The 24,621-nt window shown below is 47.6% G+C and overlaps 1 protein-coding gene across 3 annotated transcripts in view; it reads right to left on the reverse strand.

Annotated features, from left to right (window-relative positions):
• Window positions 1-21,628, reverse strand: part of LOC123452164 (cell division protein FtsZ 1) — a 33,980-nt gene extending 12,352 nt beyond the window's left edge. For all 3 annotated transcript variants that reach the window (XM_045128768.1, XM_045128767.1, XM_045128766.1), the window contains exon 1: window positions 21,086-21,628. In XM_045128768.1, coding sequence (XP_044984703.1) covers window positions 21,086-21,510 — 425 coding nt within the window. In that variant the 5' untranslated portion in view covers window positions 21,511-21,628. The remainder of the gene's footprint in view (window positions 1-21,085) is intronic.
• Between the last annotated feature and the right edge of the window lie 2,993 nt (window positions 21,629-24,621).

Raw genomic sequence — 24,621 nt, forward strand, 5'->3', positions numbered from 1 at the left:
CCAAGCAACATATGTCTTGATGTGAACAATTGGTGGGGCTGCGAACAATCCCAGCCGAATAGACTAGAACTGTAGAGGGAAGGCTAACAATGATGGACAGCTCAAGTTCCAAAGGTAGAGGCTAGTGCAAAGGAAGGCTCGGTACTTGGTAGCTTAATGGCAGGAACGGTGAAGGCTAGTGAAAGGGAGGAGGTCGAACGGCAAGAGCGGCCGTTGTAGATCGAGCAGCAAAGAAGGGCCTCACGGACGCATCGACAGTGGCAAGTGAGAATACCACAACACTGTTAGGAAGTATTAGTATTAGTCTAGGAGTCCTTATTAGTCTGTTAGTATTAGTCTAGGAGTCCTTATTAGTCTATGTTTACTTTCCTTGCACCTCAAGTCATGTGTAATATATATATGCCCCTTGGGCCTTCAATACAGATAAGTTGCTTTCCTAACATGGTATTAGAGCCTAGGTTTAGGTCTCCGGACGCCGCAACTCGTCCTCACAATCCAAATTTTTTTTCCGTTCCCGCTCCAGCCCCCGTTGGATCCCGTCCGCCTAGATCTGTTCCACCCGTTGTTCCTGTCGCTGAATCTCGTCTCTGCCCCCGGCTGGATCCCGTTCCCGTCGCTGGATCCAGTCTCAGCCCGCACAAGATGAGAAAGAACAACGAGGCCGCCGCAGCGGCAGTGGCCGCGGGGTTGCACCCGTGCCTGGCGAACGCCAAGCCGGCGAAGCTGCACCCGTGCAAGCGCTGCCCCAAGGTGTTCAACTCGGGCGTGCAGCTCGACGGGCACATGAGGATGCACTACGACGGCCAGGTGAGAGGGAGGAGGCGCTGCGTCAGCGCTCCCGCGTCGGCTCCGGCGTCTTCGTGCTCACCGGCCAGGAGGCCCGCTTCGACGCCGGCCCCGCCATCCCGCTTGCCTACGCCGTCGCGGGCTTCTCTGCTCTGCTCTCATCCTTCTGCTACGCGGAGCTCGCCACCGAGATCCCATCTGTCGGGGGCTCCTTCATCCAGGTCAACGCCCGCACAAGATGAGAAAGAACAACGAGGCCGCCGCAGCGGCAGTGGCCGCGGGGTTGCACCCGTGCCTGGCGAACGCCAAGCCGGCGAAGCTGCACCCGTGCAAGCGCTGCCCTAGGCTTCGTCAAACCCGCCCATCTACTACCGTCGCTGCATGCACCTACTACCGTCGCTGCATGCACGCCATGCTGCCCGCTAGTACTTCTGTCCAATTTCACATGCACGCCATGCTGCCCGTTGGTGCTAGCTACCACTTGGTACAACATGGTGTACGCTACCTACTTCCTGCTGCTACTATGCTCTCTCTTCCGCTGTCATTGTTTCTAGTTTTTCAGTTTTTTTTCCGTTGCGTCTACCAAATCCGTAGATATTTTGTGTTCTCATGCCATGCGAGTCCATCATACCTTAGTCCGTCAGCCTTTCTCCGGTTCTGATACTTTCTATACAACTTTTGTGGCCTATTTGCCCTTATTGTTTTCTATAGGATTTTCTGGACTTCTTTTGCATTGTCGAGCTACGTCCATCGTGCCTTATCCGCCGAGCTTCTTTCGCCAACGGTTGTCGAGGACTATGATTTTCTGCACAATGTTTTATTCTCTTGATGTGCCATCTTCTTTTGACAACCCATCTTCTCTTGATACTTTTGTTGTATCTTCAAGTGATGCGGTGTCTTCCTCTGATGTGCCATCTCTTCGGTGTCTTCCTCTTGATGTGCTATCTTCTTTTGACAACCCATCTTCTCTTGATACTTATCTTGTATCTTCAAGTGATGCGGTGTCTACCTATGATGTGCCATCTCTTCGTTCTCTCCTTCGGCGACTCGACAAGTTTTGAAGACTCTTCATGCTACGACGACACTCTCAAGACGCGGATTTGGATTATCAATTTTTTTTTAGTATTACACTTCTTCAAATGCAATGCTATTGCATACGCTTTGCATTTGAGGGGGGGTGTTAGGAAGTATTAGTATTAGTCTAGGAGTCCTTATTAGTCTGTTAGTATTAGTCTAGGAGTCCTTATTAGTCTACGTTTGCTTTCCTTGCACCTCAAGTCATGTGTAATATATATATATGCCCCTTGGGCCTTCAATACAGATAAGTTGCTTTCCTAACAAACACTAGGGACAGTGATAAGGTAGGAGTTGCTGGTGTTGAAGGCCAAAGCAGAGCACTCTGCAATCTCATATCCTGTGGTCGGTGAAGGTACGGTGACTGAAGCGTAGTGCAGCTTAGAGCAGCAAATGGAGGACAGGTGCTAGGCAATTGCACTGGGCAATGGTTGGTACACGCTACAGCTACAATGTTACCGTTGAAGGTTTTAGGCCCATGAACCATCAACTATTTCTACTTGTATCCTGACATGTAGAGCTAACTCACATCTTATAGCTACTTCATTATAGCCCAACATGAGTAGATGGAAAGAAGATGATGATATCGGTACTTCAATATTGTTATTGTGGCAGAGAATCTAAAACCGGCCTACCAAACGCCAAACAATATGCCCTGTATACATAAAGACACTGAGAAAGAAAGAAAAACGAAATTATCTTGCACCACCCACACATAAATATCTACCATTCCAAGAAGTTTTATTTTAATTGAATTTGGACGGGGGTAAAGAACATTAAAGCCTAAGTCGAAACACAAATAGTGGTAAGGCGAGAGCAAATACCAGTCATGCATAATTATTTATCTTAGTGTCATACAACTGCAACTTTTAAAGAAAATGGAAAACTGCTTGTTCGCTAAGCACGAGGTTGAGCCAAGACAGACGGGAAGAAAACCCCACTTTTAGCAACTACGCTATATCGTTGTGTTCATAGGACAGCTCTTGCAAGTTATATTTGTTCAGCAAACAATAAAAGGTTTCTAAAGAGATTGTTCGTAAGAAACACCAAGACATGTGAATCAAAATCATTTTTTCTCACAGGGGTCTAAGGTTTTTCTGTGTTCGGAGAAGGTATTCTAACGAAAAAGGAACGTCAGAAAATCAATAGACTATCTGTCACACCCTGTGTTTTACCTCTCCTGACCAAGTTAACATAACTCAAAAATTAGGACCAACAAAAACTTTTTGTGTGCTTGTGATGCTTGACTTGATTGCTATTTGCTTGTTTGCTTGGTTGTGCTTTAATTCTCAAAAATCCTCCTACTCTCAAAACTCACCTCCTTGATCCAAATCTTTGCCCAATAATCATGCCGTGTGTATAGGACGTAAAACTATTCTTACAAAATATTATTTTGCCTAAAAAGCATTTATTGAAATTAGGTTTTCAAAAACCCATGAATCGAGGTTTGTACTGCAAGTCCTCAAAATAGGGTGAATATTTTGTCCCGAAGATTTTATTTGGAGAACCTAATATCTATAAGACTTCCCAAAACCACAAAAATCTTATTTAAGAAGTTATTTTTGTATTTTATTTAAATGCCTTTTTCAGAGGCCAGAAATCGTCTTTTATAGGGGAAAATTATTTTAATGTTCCCAAATTATTTAAGAAAATTTAGGGAAGTTCGGTGGACATATATTTACCATATATATGAGTTTCAACACATGGTCATGTTCAAAATATTGGACAAAACCCTCCAAAATCCTTTTTGAGTATTTCAAGTATTTGAAATATTTCTATAAGAAATATTGTCAAATAAATCCCAAGAAAATTCTAGCAAGTCACATATGCCTAATGTGATTATCTTGCCAAGATTCATTCCAATCAAAATAGTTTTGTTTCACTAAAATGCCCCAAAACCCTCTCCGTCCATAACCAAATTTGAGCATCTTTTCATTGTCAAGTATCTCCATTTGATCTCCAAATTTGTGGGCATGTTCTAATCCCCTAATGATGTAACTACACTAAGTGGTGCATCAAGGAAAACAGTTTAGCTTAGGCGGACCTATCCAAATCTGTTTCTACCCATTTCTAGGGTTTGAAACTTTTGCATTGGCCAGTTCCTCCAAATGAGCTCAAATTTGTGTGCAAGTTCATGTGGACCTATTTGTCACTCCTGTTAAATCTCATGTCAAGAAGATCATCTTAGCTAGCACAGACCAACATCAAACACCTTCTGGTAAATCTAGTATTCACTGTTTTAACCCCTTCTACTCTTCTCCTTGGTCTCATAATTTTACCAGAGCTCTTCCTAGTCACCTTCCACCTCTGGTAGAAGTTTCAATGCCATGGGTCAATGATTGAGGGGTGGAACCCCCCCCCCCCCCCATTTACCTCCCTGGACAACCAAGAAAACCTTTCTACCCCCATTTCCTTTTTCTTTTGCTGCTTCCTTAGCTATTAAGCCTCAAGGGCATCTCCAGGAGCCTCCAAGCACTACCAGACACCGTAGCCGGGGCATCCCGAGGTCCCCAACAGCGTAGGGAGGCAGGGCCTTGTCCCTGGCACCTCCTCAACGTCCGCAGCACGCCTGCCGGTCGACCCCCTCCTCTCTCTCCCTCCTGTCGCCTTCCTCGCACGCGCGTCGGGCCGCCCCCAGAGCTCCAGTAAGGAAGCTTACACGCGCGCCCCTGTCTCCATTGGCTCCTCTCTCTATCCTCCCTGGACGTGGACCACACCCACGATGCGCGTAGACAAGCCTAGAGCACAACCCCCCCCCCCCCCCACCCCTAGCGCCGACTAAGCCACGGCCGTCCACGGTGAGCTCGCACCCCAGCCATTTAAGCTAGCCCAGAGCTCCCCTATGCACTCCTTTCGCTCCCTCTCCCTCCCGTGAACACCCCTGGACCACCAATTCGCCCTCTCGTGTCCTCTCCATCCTCCCACGGCCAGCATTGCCGCCTCGGCCTCCGCTCGAATTCGAGCTCACCGTGCCCCTCCTCTCCTCTTAGCTGCACCGGAGCACCTCCCGTATCGCCACGAACCTTCTCCACGCTCCATCTCTTCCCCTCCATGGTTGTGGCATCGTGCTCGTCATTGCCATCGCCATCTGCCGCCCTGGCCAACGCAGCGCCCGGCCTCGACCTTTCCAGGTCCCGAAACCCATCAAGGGCGATGGAGGCATCCCTCCTGAGCTCGTCGGTGGTCGGAACCTCGCCGGAGGTATCTTGTGCCGTCGGGACGAGCTCGACCTCGCCTCCTCTGCCCGTGCATCGCGAGGAAACTGCGCGGGGAAGAAGACAGACCGGAGGGACCGGCGGCCCCACCAGTCAGCCTCTGTGACATGTCCAGCTGGACCCGCTCGGTTAAGTGGAAACGGATTCCCCCAGAGATCGCCTCCGCGAAGGGTAAGCGCCTCCCAACAATACATTTGCGATGTGTCTATCCTGCTTGGGCTGGCTCCCCTCTGGGCCAGCTCGGCTCAATTTGTTTGGGCCCAGATGGATAGTGCATATTTTCTTTTTCCACATTTCAAAAAATTTAGAAATTCATAACTAAATAAATACTTGTCCAAATGAAGTGATTCCACCTCCTAAATTCTTCTAAAAATCCCAACTATCAATTGGCACAACTTCCATATTTTTCCACCATACTTTTCTATACTGTTCAAATTCAAATTTGAACTACTCAAAGCCACTTCGTAAAATCCCTAGGGCATTCATTCTAGCTCTATATGAGATGATTCCACTTCCTAGGTGACTCTAAAATCTTGCCCTTTTTATCTAGCCTTGGTAAACATTTTTTCCCAAGCTTTATTTCTGTTGGATCTAATAAATGGTCTCTTTTCCCATTTATTTCATCTTAGAAAACTCATAGGAAATTCATCACAACTCCAAACCCAGTGAAACCACTTCCTAAATGCTTCTAAAATCATGCCCTATTTAATGAGTGCCTCCACTCATTTTTACAAAAATATGCTCTATAGACTTCTTATAGGATCATTATTTCCTCCATTTCAACCTTTCAAAATCCTCATTGATCCCAATCAAGTGAAACCACTTCCTAAATGCTTCTAAAATCATGCCCTATTTAATGAGTGCCTCCACTCATTTTTACAAAAATATGCTCTATAGACTTCTTATAGGATCATTATTTCCTCCATTTCAACCTTTCAAAATCCTCATTGATCCAAATCCAGTAGAACCTCTTTGGTTATTTTTCTTATAGCCAGAAGTGTCTAAGAAAAATAAAATTCCTATTTTAGAATACTGTTATTTTCCTTCTTGTTGTGTGGCTTATTATGGTTATAACCAACGGTAGTTGACAAAGTAGACGAAGTGCTTGGAGTTGGAGCAAAAGCTTTTGAAGACCTCAAAGACTTTGTTGAGCCAGGCAAGCAGCCATTTGACCATGTCGATGAAACCATTTCTATGCATGTCATTGTAGCACTTTTGTTTTGTTGCATTGAAAAGCATGTTGATGATGCGGTGACTGCCTTGCTAGGTTGGTCTCCAATGCATTTCTCGTTGATACTTGCATTGTGCATGACCCTACCTTCCGATGAGGGTTAAGCGGGTGGGAAGTAGCTAGGATGCTAAGTAATTGCTACGCAAGTGGGACGGGGATATGCATGAGATGGAAAACAGATGTTTACCAAATACCTTTTTGAAAACCCCATCAGATGCCACTAATGCCCTTGGGAGACGTTGAGCTAGGCAACCACTTGATAAAGAAGTGGTGTACCGGGGCAAGTTGTGCGTGTGGTTCCAAAAACGGATTAGATTTAAGATTTGTTGATCGTCCCAACCTTACATGTACAACCACGCTATCCCTATATCACAAGGGGCCTTGTTGATTACTTTGGTCGATGCTAGCAGAGAGTCTGCATTACTAGTGGCGAGAGAGCTAGAATCACTCTCTCGATACGGGGTCGTGCCAGGTAGGGCGACTATGGTTGTTTTTACAGACATCGGGCACACCGTTGTGTCCCCTCATGGATAGTACTATGTTGAGCGAGTCATGTGATGTACATCATGAGGACGTGGGCCAACGAATGGACTCCCTGTTTAGTGTTATTTGTTAGACCTTTCAGCCTGAGCATTGATAGTTGTGGATGACACTAGGAGAGTTGGGACAATTTTCGTTGGTTTATTTCTCACACAATGCCATGCCAACCTGAGGGGTTGGGGATACATATTTATAGGCTGCTAGCCAGCCAAGCATATGCTAAGATGCTAGTCTAAGATGCTGCTAAGATGCTAGTCTAAGATGCTATCCTAGCTGCCAGTCCTTGATGGTTAAGGATTCTATCCTAACAGCCACAAGGACCATGTGCTGCAGCCCCACAAAGACCCTAGTACATAGACTTATCCATCATTCTCCCCCTAAGTCTTGTACGTCGTCTTGTGGGAGAGTCGAATCATCCCGATCCTGGAGCAGAGTTCGAGGAGCTTGATCCTCCCAAGAGGCTTGGTGAGCAGGTCTGCGAGCTGGTCCGTGGTGTTGATGTAGCTCGCCTCGATGCTCCCTTCTTCCAAACAGCTTCGGATGAAGTGATACCTCGGTCGGATGTGCTTGCTCCGTTCGTGGAAAACGGGGTTCTTTGCCAGGGCCAGGGCGGACTTGCTGTCCACCAGGAGCTGCACCGCTCTAGTGTCTCGGACGAGGAGATCACCAAGCAGTCGAGCGAGCCAGAGCGCCTGAGTGCAGGCGGTGGAGGCCGCTATGTACTCGGCCTCACAACTGGACAGGGCCACCACCTGCTGCTTGACCGATTGCCAGCTCACGAGACACTTGCCGAGGAAGAAGAGGATCCCGCTCGTGCTCTTGCTGGTGTCGATGTCGCCGACGTGGTCGCTGTCGCTGTACCCGACGAAGTGTGCCGCCCCCGGACACCTAGGGTAGTGGAGGCCGTGGTCGAGGGTCCCTGCCACGTAGCGGACGATCCTCTTCACTGCCTGCTGGTGCTCCGACGTCGGTCTCTCCATGAACCGACTGACATAGCCGACAGAGAATGCCAAGTCCGGCCGTGTGTGGGCGAGGTAGCGAAGGCTCCCCACAAGGCGTCGGTACTGCGTAGCGTCCACTTCCTCCGTCGTGCTGTCACGGCTCAATTTCAGCCTCTCCTCCATCGGAGTGAGAGCTGGGTGGCAGTCGATGAGCCCAGCAGCTCAACGATGCGCTTGGCATAGGCGGACTGTCGAAGGCGATCCCGGAGTGATCCTGGTGCACCTCGATCCCTAGATAGAAGGAGAGGAGCCCCAGATCACTCATCTGGAAGGTGGCCTTCATGTCTTCCTTGAACGCCGCCACCTCTGCATTTTTTATGTCGGTGATCACCAAGTCGTCAACATAGACGCCCACCAGCAGGGCATTTCCTCCACTGCCCTGTCGGTAGACGGCCGCCTCATGCGGGCTTTGCTCGAAGCCCATCTTCTTTAGCGTGGAGTCCAGCTTGGCGTTCCATCCCCTAGGTGCCTGCCGTAGGCCATAGAGAGCCTTACGCAGGCGGAGTACCTTGCCCTCCTGGCCGGGGACCGCAAATCCTGGTGGCTGATGCACGTAGACTTCCTCCTTCAAGTCGTCGTTGAGGAATGCCGACTTGACATCCATGTAATGGACACGCCAGACCTCCTGGGCAGCTAACGCAAGGAGAAGTCGCACGGACTCCATCCGTGCCACGGGAGCGAAAATGTCGTCGAAGTCGACTCCTTCCTGCTGCAAGAAGCCTCGGGCCACCAAGCGAGCCTTGTGCTTGATGATGGCGCCGGCTCCATCCCTCTTCAGCTTGAACACCCACTTAAGGGTGATTGCGCGGTGACCACGAGGGAGGTCAGCGAGCTCCCAGGTGCGGTTCTGCTCGACCGCATCCATCTCCAACTGCATCGCGGCGCGCCATGCCGCGTCTCTCTCGGCCTCTGCAAAGGACCGAGGTTCGCCGTCCTCACACGCGAGTTGTAGCTGCGCCTCCAGGTCGCGTGGCACCAGTCCCGGCACCGGCTGGTCGCCGAGTAGATTATCCATCGTACGATACCGCAGCGGTTCGCCGCCATGATACGCGTCGATGCGCTCCTCGACATGAGTGAGCGCGGAAGCGAACTTCATCGGGTTGTGCTCTGCGTGAGCTGGTGCTGATGAAGACGAGCCCGGAGTGGTGACTGTCGGGGCTGAGTATGCGGCGTCGCCGGTTGTGGTGTCGTCGGCGTAGCAGGCACCGGAGTCGATGGAGTTTTGGAGCTGGGGTAGACGTGCTCGGCGAAGAGGAGCTGCTTGCTCCCCCGGCTTCCTTGAAGTGGACGTACTCGACAATGAAGTCGTCATACATCGGCGTCGAGCCGTCGTCCACCGCCTTGTCCCATTTCCACCCTCGCCCTTCGTTGAACACGACGTCTCGCGTCGTGCGCACACGCTGTGTCTTTGGGTCGAGGATGCGATAGGCCTTTGAGCCCTCCGCGTAGCCGATGAAGACTCCCGGAGTACTCCTGTCGTCGAGCTTGCCGATGTGGCCGAGCTCCTTGGCGAACGCAAGGCAGCCAAAGACCCGTAAGTGGGAGACCGCCGACTTCCGCCCATGCCAGGCCTCGTACGGCGTCCTGCCGTCGAGTGCCTTAGTAGGCGAGCGGTTGAGGATGTAGACGGCCGTTAGAACCGCCTCTCCCCAAAAAACAGCCGGCATCCCTCTCTGCTTGAGGAGAGCCCGAGCCATCCCCACAACCGTCTGGTTGCGCAGCTCGACGACGCCGTTTTGCTGCGGGTTATACGGCACGGAGTAGTGGCGCTGGATGCCCTCATCAGCGCAGTACGATGCGAATTCAGCCGCCGTTGTCAGTGCGCAACACGCGCAGTTTGCGGCCGCTCTCCGCCTCCACAGCAACCTGCGCGCGCCTGATGGCGTCTGCCGCCTCTCCCTTACTGCCGAGGACCATCACCCACATGTAGCAAGAGAGGTCGTCGACGAGCAGCAGGAAGTAGCGTCGACCTCCTGGTGTGGCTGGCGTCACCGGGCCGCACAGATCTCCGTGCACGAGCTCCAGCCTCTCCTTGGCCCGAAAACTCGCCTGCTGGGGAAAGGGGAGTCGTCTCTGCTTCGTCAGCACGCAGATGTCGCAGAACTACTCCACATGGTCGAGGCATGGCAGGCCTCGCACCATCTCCGTGGCACTTAGACGCTTCAGGGCCTCGAAATGAAGGTGCCCAAAGCGCTCCTGCCATTGCCACGCCTCGTCGTCCTGACGGACAGCGAGACAGACCGGTTGTGCCACCTGCACATCAAGGACGTAGAGTCGATTTTCACCTCTGGGTACCTTGGCGAGAAGGCGACGTTGGCGATCCCAGATGCGTAGGACCCCATGCTCAATCAGCACACGTTAGCCGTTCTCATCCAGCCGTCCCAAGCTGATGATGGAGTTCCTTAGCGCGGGGATGTAGTAGACACCGGTGAGCAGCCGGTGCTCTCCCGTCTTGGTGGTGAAGATGACGGAGCCGACGCCCTTAATTTCCACAGCAGAGCATCCCCAAACTTGACGGAGCCTCGCGCGTCGGAGTCGAGCTCGGCGAAGAATTCCCTTCGACCGGTCATGTGGTGGGTGGCGCCGGTATCAAGGCACCACCCGGCAGTCTTGTCCATCCCGGAGCCATCGCCGAGAAGAGTGTGTGCTTTTGGCTCGTCGAGGTGGAGGAGAGCCTTTGCGACTGGTGTCGCTGAAGGTAGCTCGATGATTGCATGTGCCATGAACAGAGTCGTCTCCTCCTCCGCCGCCTGTGCGACGTGAGCCTGGCCTTGTCGTGGTTGTCGACACTCATTGGCCCAATGGCCAAGCCGGCCACAATTGTGGCAACTGTTGTCCTGTGCCGGCTTGGGCTTGCCAGAGGCGCCGTCCTTGGCGCCTCCGCGGGCGTCACCTTCGGCACGTCCTTGTGCCTTGCCTGGGGGGCCTCTTCGCGCCTTGTGCTGCTTGCCGCGCTTGCGGCCTCCCGTCGTGGAAGAAGGCTCCCCCTTCCTGTCACCAAGGTTGGCATCCCACTGCTCCTGAGTTAGGAGCAGCTTCCCGCCGGTGGTGATGGGCCCCGAGAGAGGTTGTGGCTCGTCGGTGTCAACGACCTTGAGGCGACCTATCGCCTCCTCGATCGTCATCGTGGAGAGGTCCAGCAAAGACTCGGTCGAGCGAGCCATCTGCTTGTACTTCTCGGGAATGCACCGGAAAAGCTTCTAGACAGCTCTCTCCTCGGTGTAGGTGGCATCACCGAACTTCACCATCTTCTGCAGCAGAGTGTTGAGACGGAGAGCAAAGTCATCAAAATCCTCACCTGGCTTGAAGGCCAGGCTCTCCCACTCCTTAAGAAGTGCCTGCAGTGTGGATTTCCGAGCACGGTCGCTGCCGATGCGTGCCGCGGCGATGGCGTCCCAAGCCTCCTTGGCAATCCGCTTGTTGGAAAGCGAGAACTGCATCTCGAGCGGGACTGCGGCGATGAGGGCGTCCAGCGCCCGTCGATCCTCTTGGTGGTCGACGTTGCTGTCCTGGACTGCCTCCCACAGGCGCCGCACCTGGAGCCTGATCTTCATGATCGCGGCCCACTCGACGTAGTTGGTTTTAGTGAGGGTAGGCCACCCAACACTGGGACCAACATCCCTGACCACAGTTCGGACCTCGTAGAGGCCGCGGTCCTAGTCGTTGCAACCGCCGTCGTCGTGTGCACCTCCACCTGGAGCGCGGGTGTGCTCGGCTGCCCACTGCGCCGTCCGCTCTTGCGCCACTTTGGCGCGGTCTGCGTCAGCGTCAGCGTCCGCAGGCACGGAGCCGTTGGAGTTGCCGGAGCCGCCGCAGAGTGCCTTGGCATCCGCCGTAGCCTCACGTGCGGCCTCCGCTGCTGCTGCTTCTACCTCCGCTCTGGCTGCAGCCAGCCTCGACACCCTTGCTGCCGCAGCAGCGGCTGCTACAGCTGCTCGCTCACGCTTCTCTGCCACGGCGCGCTCGGCCTCATGCCGGCGCCGTATGCTCGAGGTAGCCGTGTGCTGAGAGCGACCTGCAGACATGGCTCACTGCAGGGGGGCTGTTGCGTGAAGAGGAGGTTGTTTCTGACGAGCTGCTGCTCGACAGTCCGGAGGGAGGGAGGTAACCAGGGGCAGTCGGAGCAGCTGCCGCTACCGGCTTAGGCTGCTCAGCTCCCAGTGAGAGAGGTGAGCAGGAAATGTTGAGGGTACAAGATAACTAGGCTCTGATACCACTTGTTAGACCTTTCAGCCTAAGCATTGATAGTTGTGGATGACACTAGGAGGGTTGGGACAATTTTCGTTGGTTTATTTCTCACACAATGCCATGCCAACCTGAGGGGTTGGGGATACATATTTATAGGCTGCTAGCCAGCCAAGCATATGCTAAGATGCTAGTCTAAGATGCTAGTCTAAGATGCTATCCTAACTGCCAGTCCTTGATGGTCAAGGACTCTATCCTAACAGCCACAAGGACCATGTGCTGCAGCCCGACAAAGACCCTAGTACATAGACTTATCCATCAGTTATTAAGGAAAAGAACATTGTTCGGGTGCTTACCCGGGTATGTAACATACCGCGAATCATGGATGACACAAAAGTTCCCAGAGTCTTGTGGGTTAAGTGTGTAGCCTCTACAGAGTGTAAACTATTCGAATAGTCGTGTCCACAGTCAAGGACAGTTGGGTGGTCCTGCTTAAACTATGTCCAGATGTTTTCAGAAAACTTGGTGTGTGTGTGACAAAGAGATTCTTGAGCTAAGTCGGGTGACTTGATGAGATGATTAAACTGGAGTTGTTCATACTCTGTTATATTGATATATGTAACCTGATCATATGAATATGTGTACTTGTTGATGCATGCTTTACAAAATGATAGGACATGATATTGCATTCAAAACTAGTTTTCGCAAAAATACCTACTCAGTGTTATATCATGCATTGTTTACCTTGCTCCAAACATGAGTTGCTTGTGAATACATTCAAAGTACTCATTGTCTTGCCACTAGTTATTTAATTGGCCAGGCATGAGAGAACAGGATATGATGAGGAGTACCATGATGACGAACGTGCGAGCTAGGACGCTTCCCAGTCAGAATGCCTGTAGGTTTAAGGTTGATGGCATGGGTCCACGCTATCGATGAAGATTTCCGCTCCGAGTTTGTGATTGGTGTTTTGGCCTCCCTGGCCCTATCTATAAAAGACTTGCCATAGCGGTCAAATTTATGTAAAACGGAACGTAATGGATGTAAGGCTCTTGTTATTCACTTGTTGTGTGTTCAGTGAGCATTGATCTCTGGGATCACTATACACGTGCATTCGATGACTTCGACTTATGATTTGGGGTCCCCACACTATCATATAGGGTAGTCCGGATGAACTGATGTCACAATAGAAGAATAGAACCAAGGAATCTTCAACAACTTACCGGGCAATAAGGAGAAATGAAGAAATCGCTTGACGACGAAAGTGTGCTTAACCAGATTTGTTAGTTGTTGTTTTTCAGAAATGAAAACTTTCCTTATCAAAGAGGGGTCAGGGGGCTGGAAGAAAAAAAAGAAAGAGTGGCCCGCCAAACTAGAGTCGGCTCAACATGAAATCAAGCATGGTGTGATAGTCTTCTTTTGGAGCTCCTCTCCATTCTTCAGAGTAATATCACACAATGTGTCCAGAATTTGGGCAGGTCAGCGAAGAGACGGGACACTATTGTCCCGGACTACTTGGACTAGTCTACTAGGACTCGGGGAAAAGACTTTTTTGTGATAGGATGAGAGATCAAGTACAATGTTCGGAATCTCCGGATCTATGCTTATTTTCAACTCCCAGAAGCATTTGGATGCCAAAACAGCAAAACAAGACATGGGATGTTCAATTTGAAGCACATAAAAAATACAAGTTTGCAACCCTTACCAAAATTTGTTAACTTCGGTTATTGTTGGCTTCCATTTGGTTTGTGGCCAAAGACGGACTACGACTCCCATTCCATTGGCAATGTTGTTGATTTTTTTGGTAAGACGTGACCAATTAATAGCAACCAATTTGATCACCAAAGTTTGGTAATACCAGTCGTTATCAAGCTTTGGTTTTCACATAAACCAAAAACATGAAAACTAGTGTAAGTGAATTAATAAGTAGACCTTCATTGCGCAAGTTAGGCCAAAGGAAAGACTCACCACAAAATTAGGTTCTCGTGCATTAAACCAAACAGGCCCATGTCACCACTAAACACAATGGAAACAACCCTGTTTGGTTATCGAGTTGGTGAACAGAAGTGTCCTACTGATGTACTACCTCCGTCCCAAATTATAAGACATTTTGGTAGGCTATTTTAGCCTACCAGAACATCTTATAATTTGGAACAGAGGAAGTATCTATCATCAAACTGGTTGCAAATCTATTCAAATAGCTCGTTCTCAATGCAGTCACAGCACAGGAAAACAAACTACAGGAAAAAATATAGTCGTATGTCAGGATCACCTCCCCTGTTCCTACGTGTCAGATGTACCAGGGGAAGTCGATCTACCATCCAACGGCTGGGAGGAGGAGATACCGGTTCGGTCCGTGAACAAGCTACACCGCTGATCGTGCATCCAACGGCTATGCTGAACTCCCGCACCGATGTTCACTTTCAGACAAGGCGCACTAGCTTCCTTTCCTTTCCTTTGCTGCTTTTAGTGAGCTGGCTTATAAATGCCTCTCATACCAGCCCTTAGAGGCATGTAAAATATGTACGCGTACAAACCCTAAGCCGTCTGTGGCGAGCTCTACCTACTTTCCCCAATTTCCAAGCAATAGAAACCCTCCCCGAGCTAATCTAGTTCTCTGAATTCGGTTGCCGATGAGTGTTTCCGATTTCGTCAGTAGCTAGAGCCTGACAATTGGTATCTAGAGCCACTCGATTTTTCGGCCGGGGGTGCAGCGGAGAAGAAAGGAGAGCTCAAGCTTCTCGCCATGATTCAGATCCAGATCCAGAAGAAGGTAATCATATCAATTCCCACCACCCACCCTGTTTTTGAGCAGCGCCATGACTGGCCAAGTAGACTCAATTGTTACGGCAGATCTGCAGTTAGCATCGTTAGAATTGGATATCAAGACCCTGTAGAACAACAGAGAAGAGGATCGAAAAGAGTTTCATGAGTTCAGGACGATGGTGAACAAGAATTTTGTCACGATGCAAGGTAATTTCGACAAGATCCAGGAGAATTTCAGAAAGTTGTTGATGGATCATGGTTCTGAAGAAGAGCAACTTGAGTGCTCTGAGCAAGGTAGTGCACAGAAGAAAGTTGAGGAGGTCCACTCGCTTGTAGTCCCTGCAGGCATGCCGAAGCAATTGGTACATTTTACACCACCTTCAGTACATGGCCAGGAGAAGGAAGCACCAGTGGTAGCAGGCACAGCTATGTTGAGGGATCACACAGGAAAGGAGCTTAATTTAGATGGTACAAACAAAGCCCCATATAGGCATCCTAACTTCATCAGCAACAAAAATGAGGGACAGCAAGCAGCTGGGCATCAACAACACTTGCAGCTTAAACTATCCTCCCTTTCAATGAAATGAAACGCAGAAACGCAGAGTCTTTGCGTTTTCTCGAAAAAAACAACACTTGCAGTTGCAACCAGTGGATACAAGGGATAATTGAAGAATGGCCTGATGGGCAGAGACACAGACAATATTCACCTTCTGACAGTAGAAGACCTGTTCTCACAGTGAAGCCTGCAAAGCTGAACATTTCTGAGTTTGAAGGAGTGGATCCTGAAGCTTGGATTCAGAATTTGGACCAATACTTTGCTGCTGCAAGAACTACAATTGAGCATAGAACAGAATTGGCAGTTTCTTACTTAAAAGGGCCAGTTGTTAAGTGGTGGAGAGGAACAGGGTATGCTCCTAACAATGTACCCTGGCACAAGTTCTGCTCTTACCTTTCTGACAGATTTGCTGTTGACTCTGCTTGTGATATAGTGAGTTCATTCCATGTAGTGCATCAAACTTCCACCTTGTCAGCTATATTGAACAGTTTGAGCACTTAATGAATGTTATGAGAAGAGAGAACCCTGGAATACCAGATAGTTACTATGTAACTAGTTTTGTGGCTGGCCTGAATATTTACATCAAGAGCCATGTGGAGTGCTTTAAACCTAAGGATATGCCTATGTGGTATGCTAGAAGAATGGAGAAGATTCAGCCACCAGTACAAGTGGTGCCAGCTAAGAATTATGTGCCACAGCCTAGGAGGCAGGTTACCTTTGAACAACCAAAAATTGAGGGAAGTGCTGCAGTGCAAAATAGGAATGCAGTAATCCAACTTGCCAAACAGAATCAGGTTTGCTACAAATGTAGGGAACCTTGGGTCCCAGGGCACAGGCAAGTGTGCAAAATGAGTCAGAAAGCACAGATACAAGCTCTGCAGGCACAGGAGGAGGAAGTTCCTGAAACCATTTATGTTACTGATTTTGCTGATCCAGAGCTTGATAACATGGACCAGTGCCAAGCTGAGACAATTCTACAATTATCTATGCATGCAGCTATGGGGATTGGAGCTGTCAAAAATACCTTTGTCCTAACAATCAAGGTGGGAAACACTTCTGCTATAGCCTTGGTAGACAGTGGCAGCACATCTACTTTTGTATCTCCAGAAATGGCAGCCCAGCTCCAAGTTAAAACCAAGTCTACCCCTAGAGTGAAAGTGGCTGTAGCTAGTGGAGAAGTATTGTGGAGTGAATCCATGGTGCAAGATTGTAGGTATGAGATTCAGGGTAAGTAGTTTACTGACAGTTTCAGAGTTCTGCAGTTGAAGGGCTATGATATGATACTTGGAGTGGATTGGTTGAAAAAGTACAGCCCATTGCACATGGATTTCATTAAGATGGAAATGAAAGTGTCTGCTTTAGATGGCCAGATAATTACATTTGCGAATGAGACAATGCCCAAGATACAGCCTGAAGAAGCTAAGGACTGCACTGATAAGCTGACGGAGCAGGCAGTGTGTGGGTTTGTGCTGTTTACTGCTTGTGTTGTGGAGGTAGTGAGCACAGTTAGGGAGTTACCTGATGAGTTGCAAGCTTTATTGCAAAATTACGAACAGCTGTTCCAGGAACCTACTGAGTTGCCTCCAAGTAGACCTTGTGACCACAGAATTCCTTTGGTAGAAGGGGCCAAAGTGGTGAACCAAAGGCCTTACAGAATGCCACATCATCAGAAGGAGATATTGGAGAAAATCATCAAGGAATTGCTGAAGTCTGGAGTGATCAGGCCTAGCACAAGTCCATTTTCTTCTCCTGTGCTACTGGTGAAAAAGAAGGATGGGTCCTGGAGGTTGTGCACTGACTACAGGAAGTTGAATGCTATAACAATCAAAAATAAATACCCAATTCCAATCATTGAGGATTTGCTGGACCAATTGAAGGGGGCTAAATATTTTTCCAAAATTGATCTCAGGAATGGTTATCACCAGATCAGAATGGCAGAAGAAGATATACATAAAACAGCTTTTGTTACTCATATGGGTTTATTTGAGTACTTAGTTATGTCCTTTGGGCTGACTAATGGCCCTCCTAGCTTCCAAGCTCTCATGAATTTTTTATTTGGAATGCTGAAGTTTGTGGTAACATTCTTTGATGACATACTGGTTTTCAGCACTTCTTTAGTACAACACAAGGACCGCCTTACTCAGGTGTTTGACATTCTGCAAAAGAACAAGTTGTATGCAAGATTGGAAAAGTGCTCTTTTGGCCAGACTGAGGTGGAGTATTTGGGACACATAATTAATCAGGAAGGAGTTGCTATTGATCCTTCCAAGATTAAAGCAATCTAGGATTGGCCTGCTCCTACTAACATTACTGAATTAAGGAGTTTTCTGGGTCTGAGTGGTTACTACAGAAGGTTCATTCAGGGATATGGATTAATATGCAGACCACTGTTTGATTGCCTGAAGAAAGATGCTTTCCAGTGGGGTACTGATCAAGACAAGGCATTTGCTGAGGTTAAAGAGAAGTTGACTCATTCTCCAGTATTAATATCGCCTGATTTTTCCAAGCCATTTATCCTAGAAGCTGATGCATGTGGATATGGTTTAGGAGTTGTTTTAATGCAGGAGGGCAGGCCCATTTCTTACTTAAGCAAGACTATTGGACCTAGGGCAGCTGCTATGTCCACCTATGATAAGGAAGCTATGGCAATTATTGAGGCTGTCAAGAAATGGAAGCATTATTTCCTTGCTACTGCCCTGGTGATCAGAACAGGTCAAGAGAGCCTAAAATATATTCAAGAACAGAAACTTACTGAAGGGATTCAACATAAGTTGTTGCTCAAGTTACTGGGATACAATATCACCATTGAGTATAAGAAGGGCAAAGAGAACAAGGCAGCTGACGCTTTATCCAGAGTTAAACATTTAGCTTCCATGTTGGTTGCTAGCAGTACTACTCCTACTTGGGTAGTAGAGGTGGTTAAGAGTTACAATCAAGATGAGAAGGTGAAAGAGTTGATTGCTCAGAGCTCTGTGGATAAGAACACCACTAATGCCTACTCCTACAAGAATGGTATCCTCGGATTCAAGAATAGGGTAGTAGTAGGGAGTACAACTGCTCTGAGACAAGAATTGTTGAAAACTTTCCATAGCTCAGAGTTGGGTGGTCACTCTGGAGAAAGAGTTACTTATCAGAGAGTGAAGCTAGTGTTCCACTGGCCAGGATTGATGCAGGATGTTACTGCATTTGTGAAGGCATGCCCTGTTTGCCAGATTAACAAAGCAGAGCATTGTCCTTATCCAGGCTTATTAGAGCCCCTACCTGTGCCTGATTTTGCTTGGGCCCATGTTAGCATGGATTTTGTGGAGGGACTACCTCTGTCTGAAAACAAGGATCTCATTTTTGTGGTGGTTGACAGATTTACAAAGTATGCTCATTTCATAGCAATGAAGCACCCTATTTCTGTAGAATCTGTGGCAAGAGCCTTTTCTAAAACAGTGTTCAAGCTCCATGGCATGCCAGTGGTTATTGTTACTGATAGGGACAGGATATGACAGGATATTCACTAGCAACTTGTGGCAGCAACTGTTTAAGTCTCTGAAGATTAAATTGCACATGAGCATCAGCTATCACCCACAATCTGATGGGCAAACTGAAAGAGTAAATCAGTGTCTAGAAAACTACTTGAGGTGTATGTGCTTTCAGCAACCAAAGAAGTAGCATGGATGGTTGGCACTAGCTGAGTGGTGGTACAACACAAGTTACCATACTTCACTAGAAATGACACCCTTTCAGGCTCTGTATGGATTCCCTCCTCCAATGGTAGCTGAGTCTGCCTTACCTGACACTATATCTGTGGATTCTGAAAATTTGCTGCAAAACATAGAGCTAGCTCTTGAAGTAATCAAGCAGAACTTGATCAAGGCCCAAGCAAGAATGAAATGGTTTTCTGACAAGAAGAGGAAAGAAAGAGAGTTTGAGATTGGTGACATGGTTTATTTGAAACTACAGCCTTATAGGCACACTTCTCTAAGCATCCATAGGCATTTGAAACTGCATTCCAAGTTTTATGGGCCATTAAAAATTCTGCAGAAAATTGGTTTCATGCTTACAAGCTACTTCTGCCTGAGGGTTGTAAACCGCACCCTACCTTCCATGTGAGTCAGTTGAAGAAACATGTGGGACCAACAGTGGTGCGGGTGCCTTCCAAGGATCTTCCCCTAGTAGGTCCTGATGGTGTGATCAAGATAGAGCCTGAAGCTATTTTGGAGAGGAAACTGGTTCCAAGGGTGCAAGGAGACATCAGTATTCCTGTGGTCAGATGGCTGATTAAGTGGGTAAACATGCCCGTGGAGGAGGCCACTTGGGAAGATTCATCGTTTATCCAGAAGGTTTTTCCTGAATTTGCAGCTCGAGGTCAAGCTGCAGCTTAACAGAGGGGAAGTGTCAGGATCACCTCCCCTGTTCCTACGTGCCGGGTGTACCAGGGGAAGTCGATCTACCATCCAACGGCTGGGAGGAGGAGATACCGGTTCGGTCCGTGAACAAGCTACACCGCTGATCGTGCATCAGACGGCTATGCTGAACTCCCGCGTCGCTGTTCACTTTCAGACAAGACGCACTAGCTTCCTTTCCTTTCATTTGCTGCTTTTAGTGAGCTGGCTTATAAATGCCTCTCATACCAGCCCTTAGAGGTATGTAAAATATGTACGGATACAAACCCTAAGCCGCCTGTGGCGAGCTCTACCTACTTTCCCCAATTTACAAGCAATAGAAACCCTCCCCAAGCTAATCTAGTTCTCTGAATTCGGTTACCGATGAGTGTTTCCGCTTTCGTCAGTAGCTAGAGCCTGACATTGTACAAGTAGCTGAATGTTTCACAAACAAAGTTAAAAAATAGCAAAAAACAACTTTTTATATCAAGACTGAGAGCGTGGTAGGCCAAATGCATTTCTAGACTGAAGATAAGTGGTGGATCCAGGAATTGAAGTTAGCTGGAGCAAATATTTATGGTCCAAACAAATTAGTTACAAGTGCAAGTCCATTAACCAAAACTTGTGGCATTAAAATACTAAAAACATTGGAATGCACACGTGATCATATGCATGTGGTTTCTGCGACAGACAGATCGACAAGCCAATTCTAAACCATGGATGGTTATCGCCAAGCTAGTCATCAAATCAGTGAAATTTCAGTGCAAAAACTGCAAATGTTCAATCACTATACTTAACTTATACACCTGCAAACTAAAAGTACTTGTCAGCTCAGAGATGAAATCTGCATCATCAAATTGGAAGTTTGAAACTAATCAGTCTCCAATGTCCTTTAAGATAATTTGTACGCCACAACGAAAGTTGCAACTGGCGGACCAGAGCGTGTGGTGCTTGGATCCTAAAAGATCCATGACAAATTCAAATTCTACATCATAATATCACATCAAAGGTTAGTGAATCTGGTTTCGCAAATAATACAGGCCTCTAGCAGAAGGAAGACACCAGTGCTGGTTGTTTTCCATCAAGCCGGGTTTTCTTTTAGGCTATTGAGATCTCGTTTCGTTACGTTATTTGCCCATGGTTTCCCCACAGTGACATAAAAAAAGTCTGATATTACGATTTTTCATCATATATACAGGACTCTCCAAGACCCTTATTCTCAAGGGGTTCAGCAAAAATCCATCTGTAACCTCCGTTGGTCATAAACTCGTATGCCACGCAAAATGGTCTAGATCTATGTCACAGACCAAATCAAGTCAAGGAAATAAGAAGTGAGAAATGGTATGTAAAAGGCGCACCTGCTAACGGCGTCCTCGAGAGAATGGAAAGGCGTCTTGATATCCGGGTTGCAGACCCGCATGGCGTCCTGAAGCGCCATCTCCACCTCGGGGCTCCGGACCCTAGCCTGCGCCGATTGCTGCGGGGACGGCTGCCCCTGCGAGTGCGGCTGGGGTGGGGTCTGGAGCTGCGATGGCGCCGACGCTGGCTGCTGGAAGCGGTGCGGTCCGAGGGGGCGGAGGTGGGCATCGATGTTGGAGGGGAAGCGGGACATGGCCTGCTGCGACAGCTGCTGCGCCTGCGGATGGGGCTGGGCCTGGGCCTGAGCCTGAGCCTGCTGCATGAGAAAGAGCTGGCGCTGGAGCTGCTGGTGCTGGGCCGCCGCGGCTACGGCGGCCACCGAAGAGGTGGCGGAGGTCTGGGTGGCGTTCGCGGCGTCATCCATGGCTATGGCGGAAGAACGGGAGTAGCACCAGGAGTGAGATTTGGGGGAAACGGTGTGTCTCTTGCTCGTTGGGCAACGAGAGAAAAGAGCTTGACAGGCGACGAGTAAAGTCCGAAAAAAACCTTCCTTCGAATCAAACCCTTACCTTCTAATCACTGAAATTTGTACCCTATACTTATCAATCTCGTTCAACGTCGACCTTGTATGTGTTTGACACTCAGGGAAAAAAATACGATCCCAACTAAATTCATCTGCTATTTTCAGTGACAATACTGATTCACACGTCATATTCATCTCTCTCCTTCCGTTGTTCCTTCCTATCTTGCACAAAACCAGGTCGTCTTGCAAAGATAGTGATGGGCCGACAGCAAGGGGATAGAGGATCGGAGACGGATCCACGTGCGTCCGCGACGACGGTCAGAGATTCGGGATCTCGGCACGTACGTACTCGACGCCCGAGATGATCGCCGTCATGTACGACGTCGGTGCTATGACGCTGCAGGGCGCCAAGGTCGTCGGTCCGCGCTCAACTTGCCCGAAGCGGCTCTCCATTGAGTTGATGGATCCTTGAGAGTCGCTAGCTTCCCACATGCAGCTGGCAGCTGCAGAAAACTACTAGCCATCGAATGCCATCTTCCTCGGTTCCTCTCCATGGAGATGTGCTCCGTCTGGCTCTGCACCATCACGCGCACTAGCAGCGAGGTAAAGATGCTTTCCAGGACGTCACTGGTCGGCAAGCACCTCGTTTGCCCCTTCACAACCACTCCTAGAGCTACACGTGGGACCAACATCACGAAGCTGTCGTGACATTTCATTGTGTGCAGCGGTCTAACAAAAGCAGATGCAATTATGGGGGAGAGGAGAGAAAGAGGTTGAGACAGAAGATGAATATGACATGTGGGTCCATCCAGTCAGTGTCATTAGAAGGGGATCTTGATGGAGATTGTCTTTTTCCTATTGTACCAAACTAGTATAGACTTGGTCAGGGTGAGTATTGATTGGGATCAGTAAGTATAAGGTAAAAAATTCACGGATTAAGAGGTGAGGGTTTAATTTCAACCGGACATGTGAGTTTAGTTTTTATAAGACTTTACTCATAGGTGACGATATCGAAGTTTTTCTTTTCTTTTATTTTCTTTTTCTTTTTTTAGATGAGAATGAGTAGTGAAGTAAGGCCAACTCCACGCGCCCTCATCCCCTCTGTCCTGGTCCGTTTGGGGTTAAACAGACTAATAGCGCGGCCGCATCCTCACTTCATTCACCTCCAACGCCTCCACCTACCCTCCCCACCCCATCCCGTCGCCGGTGCCGCCACTTTTTTCCGGTTGCATCCTCACTGCTCTCCTGCCGGACGTCCATACCAAACCATGTCTCGCCATGGCCGCCACCACGTCTCCGCTTTCGTAGGAGTTTTGGTCATCGTTTGGAGGAGTTTTAAGGTGAAAATGTTCAATCATGATACCGAAGTTTCAAGGTGCAAGTTTGACATATTTGCACAGAATTACCCATGTCAAAGAAAACGTTTTGTTCCCCTTCTTGTCGAAATAGAACGACACGGCTGTTTCCCCTTGAATCCCTCTCTTCGTCTCTTGTCCACAAGCTAGCTCACTTGGGCTGGTTCCACACGACCCATTAAGGCACTCAAACAGGTTATCGATCCTCCTAGCCCATGGTAGCGACGCGAGAAGCCGGCGATGCTACCAAACAAGAATTATAGGAATCGCTGCTCTTTGCAGTGCGGTGTTGGGCAAACGCACAAGAAGGGAAGGCGAGGGATTTTAATAGGTTGTCCCATTCGCGCTTCATTCATCCTGGTTTTTAAAACCTTCTAGAAGTTCCATCTAGTTTTTTCGGTTTTGAGAAACTTCTAGAAGGTTTGTGAACCGCTTTTTCTCTTTTTAGTTTTCTTTTTTGGTTATTGTTTTTTGTTCTTTTTCTTTTCTCTTTCTACTTTAAAAAACGTTTTGGATTTTTAAAAAATGTTCTCATTTTCAATTTTTTTACTTATAATACAAAAAACGTTTTTGCTTTCTAAAAGATATTCTAAATTTCAAGAAGTTGCGTTTTTCAAAAACATTTATCACTTCAAAAAATGTTCGGGGTTTTCAAGAAATATTCAAATTTCTAAAATAATGTTTGGTATTTTAATATAATGTTTGGTATTTTCAAAAAATGTTCAGTATTTTTAAAATATGTTCGCAATATCAAAAATTTATTCAATTTTTAAACTAAGATCATGTTCGAAAATTGTTCTTCAATTTTGAAAAATGTTCCTGATTATAAAAAATGTTACAAATTTTAAAAAGAGAGTATTTTGTCAAACATTGTTTGATAATTTTAAAAATGTTTTGGATTTTCAAAAAATATTCTTGTTTAAAAAAAAAAGCTTGTCTATCAAAAAATGTTCGTGTTTTCAAATTTTGTTCACGTTTATGAATTAGTTCAGGATTTCCCAAAATTGTTCTCATTAAAAAAAAAGTCTCAAGATTCAAAAAATCTTCATGCTTTAAAAAACTATTCGCGCTTCCAAATTTGTTCTGGCTTTTCAAAATTGCTCTCAAGATTCAAAAAACGTATGTGCTTTAAAATTTTGTTTGCGTTGTCACTGACCAGTGGTCCCCACTGGTCAAGTTTGACCTGGCCCAGCCCCTGTTGACCCACTGACGTCGGCATGATGTAATAAATAAAATTATGGATTTAAAATAATTTCAAAATAAAAGCAAAACTTTCAAAAATTATAGAAAATAATATGTAGCTTCAATGAAAAAAAATATATATATGAAAAATGATCAGAAAAATTTGAGGAATCTCATTATGTCATTTTCATGCATGATAAAACAAGTTATGTCTGAGCATCGCGTCAAATCAATTAAAAGGATATTTGAAAAATACTTTGTTTGAAGTGATATTTGAATTTTGGTTCAAATCAGCTTCAACTTAAGAAATGGTAGCTACATTAGCCCATGCCACATTTCATTTTTATGTCATGCTCATGCATCATAGTGTTGCATTTTTGTGAAGTAAATATTATTCTTTTTGTGTTTGCCGGTGTTGTTCCCTCTCGGTAGATGATGGTTCCGATGATGTGATCGTTGACATTGATGAAGACTC

The sequence above is a fragment of the Hordeum vulgare genome, chromosome 5H, assembly GCF_904849725.1.
Source record: "Hordeum vulgare subsp. vulgare chromosome 5H, MorexV3_pseudomolecules_assembly, whole genome shotgun sequence".
NCBI lineage: Eukaryota > Viridiplantae > Streptophyta > Magnoliopsida > Poales > Poaceae > Hordeum > Hordeum vulgare.